The following is a 13891-nucleotide window of genomic DNA, read 5'->3' as shown; positions in this document are numbered from 1 at the left end:
ACGGGGAGGAGGGGGGTGAAGGGGGCCCCGGGAAGGGAGGCAGCAGCGGAGATGCCCCAGAGGGAAGAAACCGAGGGCCTCTTCCCTCTGGGGCATCGTGCTAGAGGCCTCAAGACCAGTTATCTGCATTGAGGTCACAAGTAAATCGCTGCAAACCGGTGGGCATTACTGGAAATGCTTCAGGGAGCTAATTGTGGGAACCTACGGTGAATCCTCTTAGACACACGTGCCCCTGGTCACTGGGTAAGTAAATCTAGATACTCACCTGCAGACGATCCCCAGCTTGTGGCCCACTTAGCCAACCATACAATGTCCAAGTAGCTGAAATACTGAGCCGGGACCTTCCTGGACGATGGTGGCACGATTCCGTGAGAAGGAGCTGCTCCCGTCCGCCCTGTGCCTGGGTCACAGTTCATGGAGGCTGGAGGTGACTTGTGATGGGGTTGCCACACAGGGGTCCCCCTTGTGTCTCCAGAGCCGCGCTTCTCCAGCTGGCAGCAAGGCCTCCAATGTCATGGTCGCTCTCCCCACCCCCTGGCCTGGGGGCGGGGGGGGTCTCCCCTTTTTGTCCTGCGTTCTCAGCCTCCCTGTGGTGCACGCACAGCGCCCACCTTGGGCGTCCCTGGGCTTCTCCCCCAGGCCAGCCTCAGCAGATCCTAAATTTACGTAACTGCCACCTCTCACCAAGGAACAGGGGAGACCTGAGGGGGTCCCCGTTCAGGTGAAAAGGAGGGGCACGCTGCCTAGTTCCAGACCCCAGAGAGGCAGAGTCAACCTCAGACCCCTGCCCGGACCAGGGAGCCCAGTCACACCCGCTGGGTTCTGACTGGTGGCCCCTCAGCCCCGGGGTCCACGTCAGGGTGAGGGGTCACACACCGATGCCCCTAACCTGAGCTGTGGGTCTTCAGACAGCACGGCCGAAAGCCTGGCTCCGATCATCCCAGAGGAAGAAGACAGAGCTGCCTGTAAACCGCAACAGTCGCCTCTCCGGCCCCGTCCGTTGTGTGGCAAAGGCGTGTTGCTACCTTGACCCCTTGCTGTGCAACCCGGAGGACGAGGTCTTTCGAGGGTCTTTGCATTAGTCTCTGTGCCAGAGGTCCCTTAAGTTGGTAGCCCTAGGCCCCATGTTATAACTTGACTAAGGCAGCTATCTTTTATAAATTCAGTACCTAATTTGCTGCACACCAAAATGCTTTGCATTTTAAATTAAATTACCTCATTATTTGAGTCGTAGCCAGGATTTTAAGGACTTCAGGTAGGTGATGCTTCTAGCAATTCAAGAACCATTGGTGAGCCCCTGCTAAGCCTGGAACCACACACGTGCTCTAACCACACACGTGCTCTATAGTATTAAACGTGTGTGATTAACGTATCGTAAAACCACCGTGCTTGAGGGGTGCTTGCAGCCTGCACTTGTGCATCCGACATTTCCTCACCACTGTCCTCTGGAAACCCTTCTTCTTACTCTTCCCCCCTTCCCATTTGAGGAGCGTGGGGCCCGACAGCCTAAGCCCGTCACCCAGGGTCACAGCAAAGTGGGACTGAGCTCGAAGCCCAGCTCCGCCCTAGACCTTTCCTCCCTCTCTATACAAGGTCAGAGTGGGTTCCTTTACAAGAGCCCCTTTTCAGGAAGGCGACCCGCCTGCCGGATTCTGCATTCATGGCGCAGGATGTGTGGCTGCCTTTCCTGCCATCGGCATCAGACAGCCAGAGCTGCTCTGGGCCTCCGTCCTCCTCCATGGATCTGCCAAAGAGCCGCAGGGACGCTCGGAGGTGGCAGACTGGGCTGTGGAGAACTTCGTAAATGGAGCGCCTGGATCGAGGACCACAGAGTGTCTTCAGAACCCTTTCGTCGTATTCAGTACCACCCACCAGGGATGAAGTAGTCATAACTACAGTAATAACAGTCACCATCGTTACTGAGTGCTTTTCCACAGGCTAAGCACTCAGTATTGCAGTTGGGGCTCTTGTCTCTGCACGTTCCACATCCACGGACTCGGAGGGCCAAGTGCCCTGCGCCATTCTGTGTAAGGGGCTAGAGCATATGCAGACTTGGTACCACAGGGGTCCTGGAGCCAGATCCGCCTCACTGCTTCCTGCACTTGCTCTGGGCAGCCTCGGGCTCTGCCACGGCCTTTGGTGCAGACCCCCTGTGGGTTTTTTTTTTCTTTGTTTCTCTGGACGGACAGACAGATGCTCTGCAGACGTGTCGCGATAACTGGGTAAGATGACATGTGAGGTGCGGAGCCGGGCCTGGGATCTAGGAGCACCTGCTGCCCTTTCCGGGCAGGACCCCCTGAAACCAGACGTTACGGGCGCCCAGCAAGGAGTTTCTGGCCAAAGAACAGAGCTGAGGGCACTTGGGCTCTTGCCTGTGTGGGCCCACGCCGCCTGCCTCCTGCCCCGGCCCACCCGCAGCCTGCCGCCACACGCGGGGTCCTGAGACGGCGCTCCGCTGGGAGCTCAGTGGGGACGGGCTTTGTGAGGCGCCCCCCCGCCAGCCCCCGTCCAAGTGTCTGCTCCACAGAGGTTTGCAGCCACCATCTTGGTTTCTTCCTGACTACGCTGCCCCCCAGGCAGATGGCAGAAATTTCAGTGGAAGCTGTTTGGTTCTCAGTGAAAACTCATATTTAACCAGACAGATTCCAGCCCGAAAACCTTCTGATCTGGGCTGATCGAAGGCCTGCAGCCGTGCTCTCAGGGAACCCGCAGCAGGACCTGGCAGCGACAGTGGTCCCGCATCGAAGGCCCCTCGGCGCCAGCATCTGCACCGGCTCCTTGTCTCGTGCCCCTTCGCTCAGTACTCGGAGGTCACCGGCCTTCCCGTCTCACAGATGAGCCGCTGATCGACGTGCCCAAAGGGCCCGGCTCGTGAGTGACAGAGCTGACTCCAGGTTCTGGGCCGTGCCAGGTCCAGAAGCTTCGTGTCTGCCGTTCTTCCTGCCCGTCTCCTGTTCTCTGAACATGACCGCTTTTTATGCGTGCTCCGCGTGCAGCGTCAGTGAGTCCCACCCTCCGAAGGTGCTTTGCGTCCCGGCAGCGCTGGGCAATCTTGTGTTAGGAAAGGCGTCCCACTCTCCGACCACAGGGAGGAGAATGAAAGAATCGTGTCTTCGTGAGCACCTTCTCAGCATCTTTTGTTGGAAAATGAGTGCATGCTACCCTGTTTGATTATGAGGAGAAACCATTGTAATACAGGCAAGAGGTCTTAAAAAGGAACTAGGGCAGAGCAATTCTACACAATGGGAAATACACACACAAGAAACCGCCAGCAAAGGCAAAAGGAAAAGACGGGCTAAATGGGGCCACGTGGGATTCAGGTGGGACTCTTCTCCCCAAATTCTAGAATGTTCTCAGCCGGCTTTAAACTGTGATCATAGGCGTGGCTGGTCAAGTAGAGCCTAAAAGGTAACTAGAAGCCCTGGGGATGGGAAGGGCCTGTTGATTCAAGAATCGGAATTTGTTCGCCCCAGGCTTGGAAGGATGCTAAAGGGTCAGGACCCCCTGCTGGCTGAGGCTTTGCGTTTTATGTCAAGCTGTCTTCCTTCCCACAGAGAACTCCTTTGGTGGAGGGGGGAAGGGCAAAAACAAACGAGGCCAAAAGCACCTTCAGAGAAGGAGGCACCCTCTGCCGACCACTCTACAGCAAAGGCTCTTCCTGGCAAGCAGGCCCCGCAGGGCTCCGGGCACAAACAGCCACGTGGGTACCAAGTGAGCTCACAGAGGTGCGTGGAGCACAGCAGAGCATCACCGCACCTGGGAAGCTTGCCAGAGGGCCCCTGACCTTCCCTCTGAAGGGCATTCTAGGACCAGGGAGTCAGCCATGCCCAGCCGTGGCCCTGCTGGCCAGGGTGCCCTGCCAGGGCCCTCCCTGCAGGACCGTCTGTCGGAGAAAGCAGTGACCACCCAGCGGACTGACCTCCGCTGCTAAAATCCCCCGCGTCTGGGGGGACCCCTCCAGAAATACAAACGCATTTTCCCTGGTGCCTATCTGATGCTGACCTCAGTGACAAAAGGGCCGTATGTCTTATCAGCAGGGTCCCACCAAAGGTGTTGATGACTAACCGTACGTGTCAGCTGGCCTCACGTAGTTTGTGAAAAGCCGCACGGAGAGCGTCTCTTCATCCTGTTGGCCATTTTGTGGGATTTCATACAAAATGGCCTTTTCGTTGTTCGGTTTTCCACTTCTGTAAAGCTTTTTCCTTCTACTTTCATTGGGGTTTATGTTAGAACCTTATGGTTGCCGTGTGTGTGTGTGTGTGTGTGTGTGTGTGTGTGTGTGTGTGTGGTGTGCACGCACGCCTGTGCCCACTCAACATCAGGCAACGAGCAAAGGACAAGGGACGACTCCACAGTTGTCACCTTTCACCGTGCATGTCTGGGCTCCCTCGGGGCTGCTGGATGCTTTACAGGGGACGTAGTCAGTGAAGGGTCTTAGCCCGTTGGGGCTGCCATGACGGGATACCAGAGACCAGGTGATGTAAACAGCAGACACTTCTGTTTCCCACAGTTCTGAAGCTGGAAGTCCAAGATGAGGCTCCAGCATTTTCTGTGTACGTTGAGGGCTCCCTTCTTGGTTCACAGACGGCCGTCTTCCCGCTGTGTCCTCACATGGCCCCGAGAGGGGCCTCTCGGGGGTCTCTTTTAAGTTATTAATTCCAGTCATGACCTCGACACCTCCCAATAGCGCCACCTCCTGATGCCATCACCGTGTTGGGGGTTAGGATCTCAACATTTGAATTTGTGGGGACACCACATTCAGTCCGTGGCAAAGCCCATCAGCGTTCTTCAGACACGACCACTAATAAAATCCTCTCTGTTTTCAGCAACTGGAAGAAAAACTCAAAGGACAGGCTGACTATGAAGAGGTGAAGAAAGAGCTAAAGTAAGTTTGGAGATGCAGCTCGGCCATTCACGAGCCAGGGCTCGTTGGGGCCATGTGCTAAGGAAACCCCGTGTCAGCGAGGGGGCAGCTGCGGGGCCCCTGGCTCAGGCTCCACCACTGGGCCACATCCGGGGCTACTCGCCGTGGCGGGTGTTTGCACTCAGGCCTGTGCCTGAATTCTTTGGACTTTTTATGGAACTCTGTGCATAAAAATTGCCAATCTGCACGGAATCAGGGGAGATACTGCCTTTGTAGGAAATATAAAATACAAGCTTACTTTTTAGCTGTAAGTCCCCCAAACAGAAGGAGAGCAGAGCAAGGAAACATTTTCCAGTTGAGGCCTCACGCCTCCCTGGCTTAAACTATGGGACTTTGATCCCCCGGCCTCCACCCGAGAGGCAGCAGCTGAAAGCTTGTCACCCTTTGGAGCTGATGCTCACTTTCCCACGCTTAGAAGCTCCCTCCTCGGGCCCCGGCGCCCAGCTTGACCCTCCCGCCTCAAACTCCTTCCCCTGAGCTGCCCTTGGCCCGCCTAGAGCTCACGGGCAGTGCCCTGACAGTGCACACGGCCGCCCCTTGCCCTCCCTCGCCTCGAAGAGTTTCACCCGAGCTGCCCCCTCCTCCCCAGCCAGGTTGGCAAACACTGCAGAGGGGTCCTTGGGCCTGGGTCCCTGCAGGCTCCGGGCCTCTCCCCTGCTGCTGGCCGCCTCTGCTTCCCAGGGGCCTTGCCACGCCCTCGGCATACCCTTCTGCCCCCAGCTGCACCCCGACCCCTCAGCAGACCCCCCCAGTGCTCTGCCTGACGGGGGGGACAGACGCCCGCGGCTCCCGGAGCCCCTGCCTCGAAACGACTCCTCTGGTCTCGGCTTCTCCCTCCTGTCTCTCCAGGCTGACCCCGCCACGCTGGTCCCTTCCTTCCTACTCCTCCCATCAGCTCGTTTCGCTCTTGCTGACATTTTTAATTTCTCCTTTTAAAATAAGCTACACCCACTCCCCATGCTGTTCTTCGGATTCTTAATTCCATTCCCTCGGGTTTGCTAAAAAAGCCCACGTGAAGGCCTCTTCGACCTTCTCGCCCCCTGCGTCAGCAGCCTCCTCCCTGGCGGGGTGACTCCCGGGGGCTCCACTCACTTCTCTCCCCGAGCATCCTCACCCCCGTGACACAGCGGGCCTCTGCACGCCTCCTTGGACACCCCCTCAACTCTCTGCAGGTCCAGCTTCTTTGAGCTCTGTCCTCTCCCCCACCGCATTTCCAGGAGGTATACTTTTTACTTCTCTACCCGCCTCCTCATCCCTTTCCCTCTTCTTCCCGCCTCAAAAGAAAAAAAAAAGGGCTTCCCTGGTGGCGCAGTGGTTGAGAGTCCGCCTGCCAGTGCAGGGGACACAGGTTCGTGCCCCGGTCCAGGAAGATCCCATATGCCGCGGAGTGACTGGGCCCGTGAGCCATGGCCGCTGGGCCTGCACGTCCGGAGCCTGTGCTCTGCAACGGGAGAGGCCACAACAGTGAGAAGCCCGCGTACCGCAAAAAAAAAAACGAAAACAAAAACAATGTGTGCCCTCCCTAGTGTTGAATCGAAAAAACTGACTTGAAGGCCTTCTCCCGAGCCCCCGCCCTTCCCAGGCTGAGGCTAGGCCCACACCCCCTCCTCTGAGCTCACCTCTCTCACCGAGAACCAAGGCTTCTTGGCCCCAGGCTGCTCCCTCCCAGGTGCGTGCGCCTGCCCGGCCACTCGCCGGCCCTCACCCTCTCCCAGGACAGCCTCCCATATTCCTGCCAGCGCTTCTGCTACATCTGCCCAACACGGCCCCAGCGCAGCCCCATTCAGGTGGCTCTTCTGCTAGAAGGTGCCCTGGCTTCCCAGTTCCTTGTGATCCACACGCCCTCTGGATGCACGCCAGCGCCCGTTCCGTCCCATCTCGTCCCGTGAGGTCCCCACCGTGCCCCACCCCAGGAGTCTGTAAAGCATTTTGCTCCTTCAAGGCCCTTCACAAACACTGACATCTCATGAGACACACCCGTCTCCTGCCCGGGTTTTCTCCCGCTGGTGCTGTTTGGATTTTGTCTTCCACCCAGAATCACTGTAGGGTCCCTGAGGATGAGAAGTGGTTCTGAGTCTGCATAGCGCCAGGCACGTAGTAGGCTGTCGGTAAACTTGGTGAATAAATGAAGAGAGGGCTTCCCTGGTGGCGCAGTGGTTGAGAGTCCGCCTGCCGATGCAGGGGACACAGGTTCATGCCCCGGTCCGGGAAGATCCCACATGCCGCGGAGCGGCTGGGCCCGTGAGCCATGGCCACTGAGCCTGCGCGTCTGGAGCCTGTGCTCCGCCGCGGGAGAGGCCACAACAGTGAGAGGCCCGCGTACCGCAAAAAAATAAATAAAAATAAATAAATGAAGAGACACTGATGTTTTCAGTATAAATTCAGACGCACTTAGTCTTTTCTTACATGATCCTAAAGAGGCCCTCAGACAAGAATATAGCTGCAAACAATGTGACAGCCACAAAGAAAAGACAGGCTTGTCCAGACTGCTCGCCTCTTCTCTCCTGGCTGATGCAGTGCGGCCCGAGGCTCTTATGATTCTCGGTAGCAGCTCATCATAAAACAGAATTATGAGCTCCTCGTTCCCGTTTTGTTAGTTTACACGACAGGGGCCACTACAAAGATACAACCACGGGGGAGCTACGAGCGGTCGGCTCCTCACTGAACCTCCCGGGGGCCGTGGCACAGAGAGCCCCCTGGGCCCTGGGCACGCTCTGCTCTCCGGATGGCACTGCCGTTGATCTTGTAGAAGGGCCGAGGCTAGAGTCCCAGCTGGGAGAGTGCAGGAGGCCCGGTGCCCGGGATGGAAGCTGCCCACTTTCTCACCTTCCCGCCTCGAGCGTGAGGGGAGCGCCTGGGCTCCTTGGGGCCACGTGGACCCACAGGAAGAAAGGAGTGTCCACGTGTGCGGAACGCTGTGAACAGCAGTCCTGGGCACCCGCGCTCACTCAGCTCTCGGACTTGTTGACACAGGCCGAGACCGGAGCAGTTTCCATGGTAAGGAGAACAAAGGAGACGTAAGCCCTCGCGCCCACACCTGGCAGTGGCTCCTTCCCCAGCCTGGGCTGCAGACGGTCCGCTGCCGCCTCTGAGCCACCCAGCGGTGGGACCTCGCTCCCGGCCCATCCCCGGGCGGCAGCGGCCAGGGGCATCGGTTCCTCTCCCCGGCTTCCTCGTTACAGCTTTTTCAGCCCTTCTCAGCTTTACAAATACATTCCACTTGCAGCAGTGTTACGTCTGTGTTCAACTTAACTTTAAAATTATACTCTGAACAGACCTGGTGTGATTCCATATGGAATGATTTACATGCTGGGCAAGAAACTTTCGCTGGCCAACTGCTAGTCGAATAGTTATTCCAGAGACGCTATCAGATGATAAAGCTGCCAGGGAAGTTGTTAAAGTTGTCAGCTCCTCGGTTCCTGGAGAGCAGGAAGCGGTGACGTGGCCGCTCGTTAGCGCGGCTGCCCCCAAAGGTCCGAGCAGGGCTAACGGCTCTGTCTTGCTCTCCGCAGCATCCTGAAGTCCATGGAGTTTGCTCCGGCCGAGGGAGCTGGGACGCAGGTACATGGTCTCCCTTTGCTTTCCGCGTGCGTGAGCATCCGCGTCGCTGCTTCACCGGCGCGGTGTTTCTCCTCAAGGATATTTCGCCAAGTTAAAGCAAATTATCTTAAAAGGGGCAAGAAGAGAAAAGTTAGTGTCTTTGAAACTGGTAACCGCGTTCACGTGAAATTGCAATTTAACTTGGGCAGGTCCTGAGAACGTGGGTACAAACGATTTCAGGTTGTGTTAAACGAGCAGCCCCAAGTGGACTGACTGACTTAGGAATTTTTATTATCTACTGCCTCACGTGGACAAGAAACGGGCAAGATGACAATGGCGCACGGTAACCCAGCGGCCAATTAAAATTTTCAGTCATCACGCGGAAGCCCGCTCCCGATGCCCAGAAGGCAGCCTCTGACTCTTGGTGGCTGGCGCCCAGAAGAGATCCCCTTTGCAGGCCTTCCTGACAGGTCTGTGACTCCCCTTGCCTAACAAGGCGTAGGTCTAGATGCTCGGATTTGGGTACAGAAGAGGGAACAATGAGCTGTCTGGAGGCTGTGTGAGCCTAGAAAGAGAAATTACTTCAGCCCGAATGAGTTATCTCAGAAAGGAACTCGAGTGTTCTCCACGTGCGTGGAGCATCTTCGGGGAGAGGGCGGGCGGTGGTCAGGTCAGAGCCGGGATCCTGGGGGTCCGGCGGCCCCGCAGTGAGCCCCGCTCTGCCCCGTCTAGGACTCATCCAGGCCTCTGGAGGTACTCCTGCTGGAGAAGAACCGCTCGCTGCAGTCCGAGAACGCCGCGCTGCGCATCTCCAACAGCGACCTGAGTGGTAGGTTGACAGGGTCTCGCGTCCGCTTGGCCCCTCCCGGGGTCGAGGAAGAAGAAGACGAACCGTGAGTCTGGGCTGATGCATGGCGGGCGTCACCGGGCGATGAGAACCTTGACTAACGAGTGTCCGTCTCCTCCTCACCCCCCACCCGCCCCCACCCGCTCCGAGATGGTCCAGGCGAGGCGCGAGGCCGCAGGGCGTCTGCGGAGCGCAGGCAGGGCCGTGCTGCGGGAGAGCCCACGAGGGCGCTCGCTCGCGGACGGTGGCTTTTCTGGTCTCTTCTTGGTTGTGCGGCCTCTCCCGTGGTGTTTCCGGGGCTGCTTCCAGGGCCAGGCCCTGCCCTTCCCGGCTCAGTGGAGCTTTTCTTCCTTTGTCAGGTTTTCCTTGGGAACGCCTCCCCCATCCTTAGCCTTTCTTTGCTCGTCCCGAAGTGGTGGCGTCACTGACTGCTTCGGGTTTGGCAGCTGGTAAAGCGTTTAAGAGTGTCTCGGGCTCCGATGATATTTCATTCTTAAAATGTGCGTGCCTTCGATCGAGCGGACTCGGTGCGGTGCGTTCGCCTCAGAGCAAGTGGTGTGAGAATCCGTTGGTCCCAAAATGTCAGTGTTTGCTGCTCCTCAGGTGGGGCCCTTCTGGTTATAGCTCAAACGCTAGAGGCCCGATGAGAGGCCCGCGACCTGCCGACTCTTTACTGTGTGTGGTACCGGCTCCTTGTCACGTTAGGAGTTTGAGTCTATGTCAAGGGGAACTCTCCAGGCTGCAACGTACAAGAAAGGTGCAAACATGAAATGCATGTTGCTTGTTTCCGGGGGGCCTCATTTGGCTAATTTAAAAATTCAATTGAAAAACAAACCAACACACCTCATTGGCCCTTGTTAAAAAAAAAAAAAAAAATCTGCACTTTTTTTTTTTCCCTTTTGCGGGGCAAACTTTGCATCCTGGTCTTGGTTTTTTTTCCCTTTTGAATCCCCCATAATGCATTATGTTTGCCCTTCCTTGTAGGGTCAGCCAGGAGAAAAGGGAAAGACCAGCCTGAGAGTCGGCGTCCTGGACCTTTGCCGGCCTCCCCTCCTTCTCAGTTGCCCCGCAACACGGGGGAGCAGGCTTCCAATACTAATGGTACACACCAGTTCTCACCAGCGGGGTTAACGCAAGACTTTTTCAGCTCATCCCTGGCAAGCCCCAGCCTGCCCCTGGCTTCTACGGGAAAATTTGCACTAAACTCTCTCCTCCAACGACAGCTAATGCAGTCCTTCTACTCCAAGGCCATGCAGGAAGCAGGAAGCACAAGCATGATTTTTTCAACAGGTCCATACAGCACAAACTCCATATCTTCCCAAAGTCCATTACAACAAAGCCCAGATGTAAATGGCATGGCCCCGTCTCCCAGCCAGTCAGAAAGTGCTGGGAGCGTCTCCGAGGGCGAGGAGATGGACACTGCAGAAATCGCCCGGCAGGTGAAAGAGCAGCTCATCAAGCACAACATCGGGCAGCGCATTTTCGGACACTACGTCCTGGGACTGTCCCAAGGGTCTGTGAGCGAGATTCTGGCCCGACCCAAGCCGTGGAATAAACTGACGGTGCGCGGCAAGGAGCCGTTTCACAAGATGAAGCAGTTCCTCTCGGACGAGCAGAACATCCTGGCTCTTCGCAGCATCCAAGGCAGACAAAGAGGTGAGAGACTCATGGGTTGGTGCCCATGCGTGAGCCTGTCATGGAGAGCTGTGTGTGTGTGTGTGTGTGTGTGAGAGAGATGAGACATCTGTTGTGCATCACACATCAGGTACAGCTCTCAGTCCTGCCATTGCCGGAGCTCAGGGCCGAGGGGCATGAGCTAAGGCTGTTAGACTTGCGGGGGCGGGGGGGGTCTGGCCTCTGAAAATCGTTCAGCACCTCACGCGTAGTAGACTCGCTATTTCAGTACCACGTACTGAGTCGGAGGGAATTACCTCACGCTCGATGTTCTGATGCGTTTCGTGTCCAGCGATCCTTCCGGCCTTAGGTGCCGGCCTCACGTGGGGAGGGGCCCGTGGGTACCACCCGGCCCTAGAGCAGCAGCATTGGCCGGGGGCGGTCCTCACGCAACGCTGGGTCCACGCGGAGGGCAAGCCGACCACGTGCGCCCCCCTCCTCCCTCCGCACCAGTGGGAGCGAGGCCCAGGGTCACACTCCCCGTGTTTACGTCCCGCTAGCGATCTGTCTAGCGTTACCGGCGAAACATGCCTGCCTTGAGTAAAATACATGAAAGTGGTATTAAAACACGCTTCCTACCCCCCCCCCGCCCATAAAAAGATAAAAGGTCCGTCCAGTCCCTAACTGCAAGAACTCCTTCCCTCTTTAACGACAGGGGATCCTTCTGCTAAGTCAGCAGCGATAGGGGAAGGGGCTCTTCTCAGACGCACTGGAGATGTAGACTCGGAGAAGGGAGACGCTTCAAACGGCGTCCGTTCGCACGAAGGGCACCGAGGCTCTCACGGCGATGTTAACCGAAATTGACTGTCTCTGCATGATTTATGCGAGCTTTGTTCCGGGGCTGGTGGGCGATCCGCTTGGCGGCCCTGCTCCCTCCGTTTGACCCCCGTGGCGCTGGTGCCGCAGGCCGCCACCTAGGTCCATCTGATCCCCTTTGGTGGCAGAGCCGTGGCCTCTGTGAGCCGGTCAGCCAGGGAAGGGCCTCTCCAAAGTTTCTTGTGACTCCCAAGTGGCACAGGCAGCCCTGAGCCCTCTCTGTAGTGACAGCGGCTCAGATTCCATATCACGCAGCCCATAACGTCAACAGCACCATCCCCCTGATTGTTTTGTTCTTACCACACTTGTTTTTCAACAGAGAATCCAGGCCAGAGCCTGAACAGACTATTTCAGGAGGTACCGAAACGAAGAAATGGGTCTGAAGGTATGTCGCAGGCAGGTGTTTTTCTTTGCAGTTAGTAACCTAGGAAGCAGCATGTCCTTAGCTGTGTATTTGGGTTAAAACTGTACAGTGTGATTCTGGCCTGGAACCTGATGGAAAAACAGAGCTAGTAAGTATAAAACAAAGCACGGGTTCAAGTACGCACGGCCCCTTCCCCCTGAGCTGCCCGCGCTCTACCGAGCGCAGGAGGGGGCGGCACCACTAAGATGAGCCCCAAAACGCGAATCCCACACCCGCCCCCCTCTTAGATTCAAATTACGCCTTTCCCCATTTCCCAAGAAGCAGGTGAAAGAGTAATTTGTTGCTCTGAGAAGAATCAGGTGACTGAGTCAGATGAGATACTGCTGCTTCCTTGTACCTTCCCTGAACTCTGAAATGTGTCGAGGGCATGACTGAGGGGACAGATCCCAGATGGAACCTGCTCGCCAGCCCCCGTGGCACTCCTCGGAGTCGCAGCTTCGATGGGGTTTTGTCCCGGTGGCTTGCCTGTTTTTAAATGGTTTAATGTGGCGGTTCACACTGAGTGAGGTAGTGACCGATTCAAACACGTGGACGGCTTCCGGGAAGAACCGGGCCAGCCCCCGGGCCGTAGTAGCTTCAGCGCATCTGTGCACGTGGCTGCGCGGCGGAGCATCACCATGTGACCGAAAGACGGGATTCTTGTCCTTTAGGCATGTCCGCAGGCCTCTCTCCTTGTTCATAAATTTTAAAAAGATAGTATGTGATAAGAGACCCGAAAATTTTAACTTAAGCCTTCAGCCTCTTCACCTTGTAGAGCAAACGATAGCGACAGAATCAGCCTCCACCCCTTGCCCTCTCTGCCCATGTTTCTGCTCTGGGATACTGGCCTCAAGGACACGTACAAAGCCTTGAACGTAGTCCCAAGCCAAAGCAGCTGCTGGAGTTGTTTTTAAATGACTCACAAACAAAGCGTTGCCTTTTAATCCTTCATCTTGTTTCTTATACCGGATTAAATGATTCGCTCTCCCTGGTCCCACCCCACGGGTGACGTCCAGCTTGGATAATGTGAGAGCTTGTCCCACTGGCCGAGTACTGTCTGACGCCAGGTGGAGTCAGTGGGAAGCCCTTCCTGCCCCGGGGCCGCGGTACCTGCTGTGGAGTTGCACGCACAGCAGGTGCAGGTAAACGGGAGGCCACGCCTGCCTCCGTGTCGTCACCAGCCTCCACTCGGCCGCTGGTTATCAGAATGACGTCTTTGTGCAGCCCTGAGTCTTGTTCCAGGTGTGGGTCTGATGTCGTTGGTGTGGTTTCTCCCTGCAGGTAACATCACCACCCGGATCCGAGCCTCAGAGACCGGGTCCGATGAGGCAATCAAGTCCATCCTGGAACAGGCCAAAAGGGAGCTGCAAGTACAGAAAACCGGTACGGAGTCCAGGCCTTCGACCGCTGTCTTCCACACTTAGTTGAAAGAATTGTCATGAGCGTTCTGGTCAGCAGTAATTAACTTTGTTTAAAAAAAAAAAAATTGAATGTATGTTTTCAAGCCTTTAGGCAAGCACAGAGGGGAGCAGGTCTGTGTGATGTCTATTTTGCTAATAGTTACCATTCTAGGTCATTCCCTAGCATTGACTCAAGAATGTACCCCTGGCCTAGAATCTCCGTGACTTAAATTAGCAAGTACTTTGTATCAGATTCCCTTTTTTTTTTTTTTTTTTTTTTGCGGTAC

The 13891-nt window shown here is 56.4% G+C and overlaps 1 protein-coding gene across 6 annotated transcripts in view; it reads left to right on the top strand.

Moving 5' to 3' along the window:
- Positions 1-13891, top strand: part of CUX1 (cut like homeobox 1) — a 375241-nt gene that overhangs the window by 294496 nt on the left and 66854 nt on the right. For 3 of the 6 annotated variants that reach the window (XM_060125027.1, XM_060125026.1, XM_060125025.1), the window contains exons 12-17: positions 4827-4885; positions 8437-8485; positions 9197-9293; positions 10296-10967; positions 12121-12186; positions 13486-13587. In XM_060125027.1, the coding sequence (XP_059981010.1) occupies positions 4827-4885; positions 8437-8485; positions 9197-9293; positions 10296-10967; positions 12121-12186; positions 13486-13587 (1045 nt within the window). The remainder of the gene's footprint in view (positions 1-4826; positions 4886-8436; positions 8486-9196; positions 9294-10295; positions 10968-12120; positions 12187-13485; positions 13588-13891) is intronic. The other 3 variants (XM_060125030.1, XM_060125029.1, XM_060125028.1) reach the window with 1 other exon arrangement.

Source organism: Lagenorhynchus albirostris, chromosome 15 (assembly GCF_949774975.1).
Source record: "Lagenorhynchus albirostris chromosome 15, mLagAlb1.1, whole genome shotgun sequence".
Lineage (NCBI taxonomy): Eukaryota > Metazoa > Chordata > Mammalia > Artiodactyla > Delphinidae > Lagenorhynchus > Lagenorhynchus albirostris.
The sequence above is the reverse complement of the archived record's forward strand: the minus strand, read 5'-3'. Positions and strand labels throughout refer to the sequence as shown.